This window comes from Seriola lalandi, unplaced genomic scaffold (genome assembly GCF_002814215.2).
Source record: "Seriola lalandi dorsalis isolate HSWRI2012SDOR001 ecotype SW California unplaced genomic scaffold, Sedor1 jcf7180002054418, whole genome shotgun sequence".
Taxonomy (NCBI): Eukaryota; Metazoa; Chordata; class Actinopteri; order Carangiformes; family Carangidae; genus Seriola; species Seriola lalandi.
The window spans coordinates 14,079-16,155 of record NW_019524971.1 but is presented as its reverse complement, the minus strand read 5'-3'; the positions used below and the strand labels follow the sequence as shown (position 1 = coordinate 16,155).

The following is a 2,077-nucleotide window of genomic DNA, read 5'->3' as shown; positions in this document are numbered from 1 at the left end:
GTGGTTAGTTTACTCCTTCACTTTATTATCTAGAAACTGATACAAGTCCTCAGTTAGTCTGCTCCTCACTTTCCCTCTCTGTCTCCTCAACAGGAACATTTGTAGTGAATGTGACACAGAGCTCCTATCAGGCAGAGGAGAACCACAACATCACACTGGAGTGGAGCTTCACAACCAAACCTCACGCTCCATCTGACTTCCTTAATATCTTCTGTGAACTGATCACTGATCTCAGAGAATCAGTCCTGTATCAGCTACATGAGGGTGTTGAGTCCCCAGAGTCTCAGGATGAACAGTTTTCAGGACGAGTCCAGTGTGACAAAGACGTCCTCAGAGAAGGACGAATCAGACTTCATGTGTCCAGACTGAGGACTGAGGACTCAGGACTGTACCTGTGTGAAGTTGTCACAGATTACGGGAGGAGCTTTAACAAATGTCACCTCAACGTCTCTGGTGAGTAGATCCAGTAGAAGTTTCTTTACAACTTGTGAAGAACATCTCGGCGCATGGAGACAGTGACAGGTCAGGTTCTCTCAGAGAGACGGGTGAGTCATCACACCAAAAGCATGTGTGAACTCAGTTAAACGCACGAGTTGACAGACTGATAATACAGTCTGTCAACAACTGTAGTAGTTAGAGTGGACTGACTGTCAAAAAGGGAAGTTGTAACACAGTTTATATGATATATAAACTTAGTTAAACTCGCGAGCAACACTTCTTCTTGTTTGTGTGGATATTGTTGAGAGGAGGATGATGATCTCCCTCTCTGACCTGTCGTCCTGGCTCCTCTTGCCGTAGCATGTTGTGGATGTGGGAACACTGGTCTAGGAGCTGTTTCTCTGTCAGCCTGGATGTCGGGTTTCAGATCATCCATATATCCCACATCATGTAGCTTCTCTCTGGGGTTACCTATGTTTTGTTCCAGTAGCTCATTTCTCAACTGGTTCCCCAACACCTGACTCAGCGGTTATTAACCTGGGCAATACCCCAGCTCTTTGTGTCTCGTCCTGAGGAAGGTCAGTAGCACCAAGTTCCTTGCTTAAGGGTTCATATATCCACAAGGGTCCACACTGGATCCCTGACCGGGAATCGAACCCCCGATCTCCTCCAATAGTGTCGACCACTGAGCTGAACTGACTCTTGTTACCTGAGGTATTGAGTATTTCTGATCTGATATAATCTTGGTCCTGATTGTGTGTGTGTGTGTGTGTGTGTGTGTGTGTGTGTGTGTGTGTGTGTGTGTGTGTGTGTGTGTGTGTGCTCTCAGCTCGGATGAGGTTCCACTCTTCTCTTTCTCCTGCTGTTCTTACTCAGTTTTTAAACTGGGTCACTTTATTCTGTTGCTGTTATTTTGTTTTGTTTATTAGTGAAATGTTTTTTCTTTACATGAACAACACAGATTTGTTTGGTCTCTTTGCAGCAGCGAGGGATCGGCCTGAACCTGAGACAGAACCTGGAGAACCAAACACAGCAAGTCGGGGAAGGATCAGCCTCTACGCTGGACTGAGATTGACAGCAGCTGTTGTTCTGACTCTTTTTATTTAGTCGTCCTGAGGAAAGAGCCACAGGACACTGTCATCCATCATTGGCTGGACCACAACAGTGGTATGTGGTCCAGCCAATGATAAAGTGGTCAGTAAAGTCTGTGACTGACTGACTGAGAGATGAAGTTACACCATTGGTCAGTCCAGTGTTGGACTTTTCCCATTGGCTCTTTCAAAATGATTTGGTGGGAACAGTTTCTATTACGTCTTTTACAGTGGAAACAATACACGGTCCAGTCATACACTAGATCTATACCTAGTCTTATTTTGAAAGGACACCTTGTTAAACTGTGTCAGACAGATGTGAAACGTGCACTGTGTTCACTTCATGAAATAACGCTGAGAAGCTTGTCTACTTTTACTGACTTACCCATCATGCACTTGACCTGATGGTATGAAACTGTAGCAGCTCACAGGAAGTGATGCGACTGTTTGTGTTTGTGAAAACTGTATTTTTGATTCTGATTTTCTCCCTGTCTGTTACAGCTTGTTGTTATTTGCTGCCTGTTATTGTCACTTTTTCATTGGATGTA

General features: G+C 44.6%; 1 protein-coding gene across 6 annotated transcripts in view; it reads left to right on the top strand.

The window, feature by feature from the left end:
- The window catches only part of LOC111657893 (uncharacterized), a 248,117-nt gene that overhangs the window by 232,319 nt on the left and 13,721 nt on the right, over positions 1 to 2,077 (top strand). For 5 of the 6 annotated variants that reach the window (XM_087175122.1, XM_087175120.1, XM_087175119.1 and 2 more), the window contains one exon: positions 94 to 453. In XM_087175122.1, the coding sequence (XP_087031248.1) occupies positions 94 to 453 (360 nt within the window). Of the gene's footprint in view, positions 1 to 93; positions 454 to 1,420; positions 1,454 to 2,077 lie in introns of all 6 variants that reach the window. The other variant, XM_087175121.1, reaches the window with a different exon arrangement.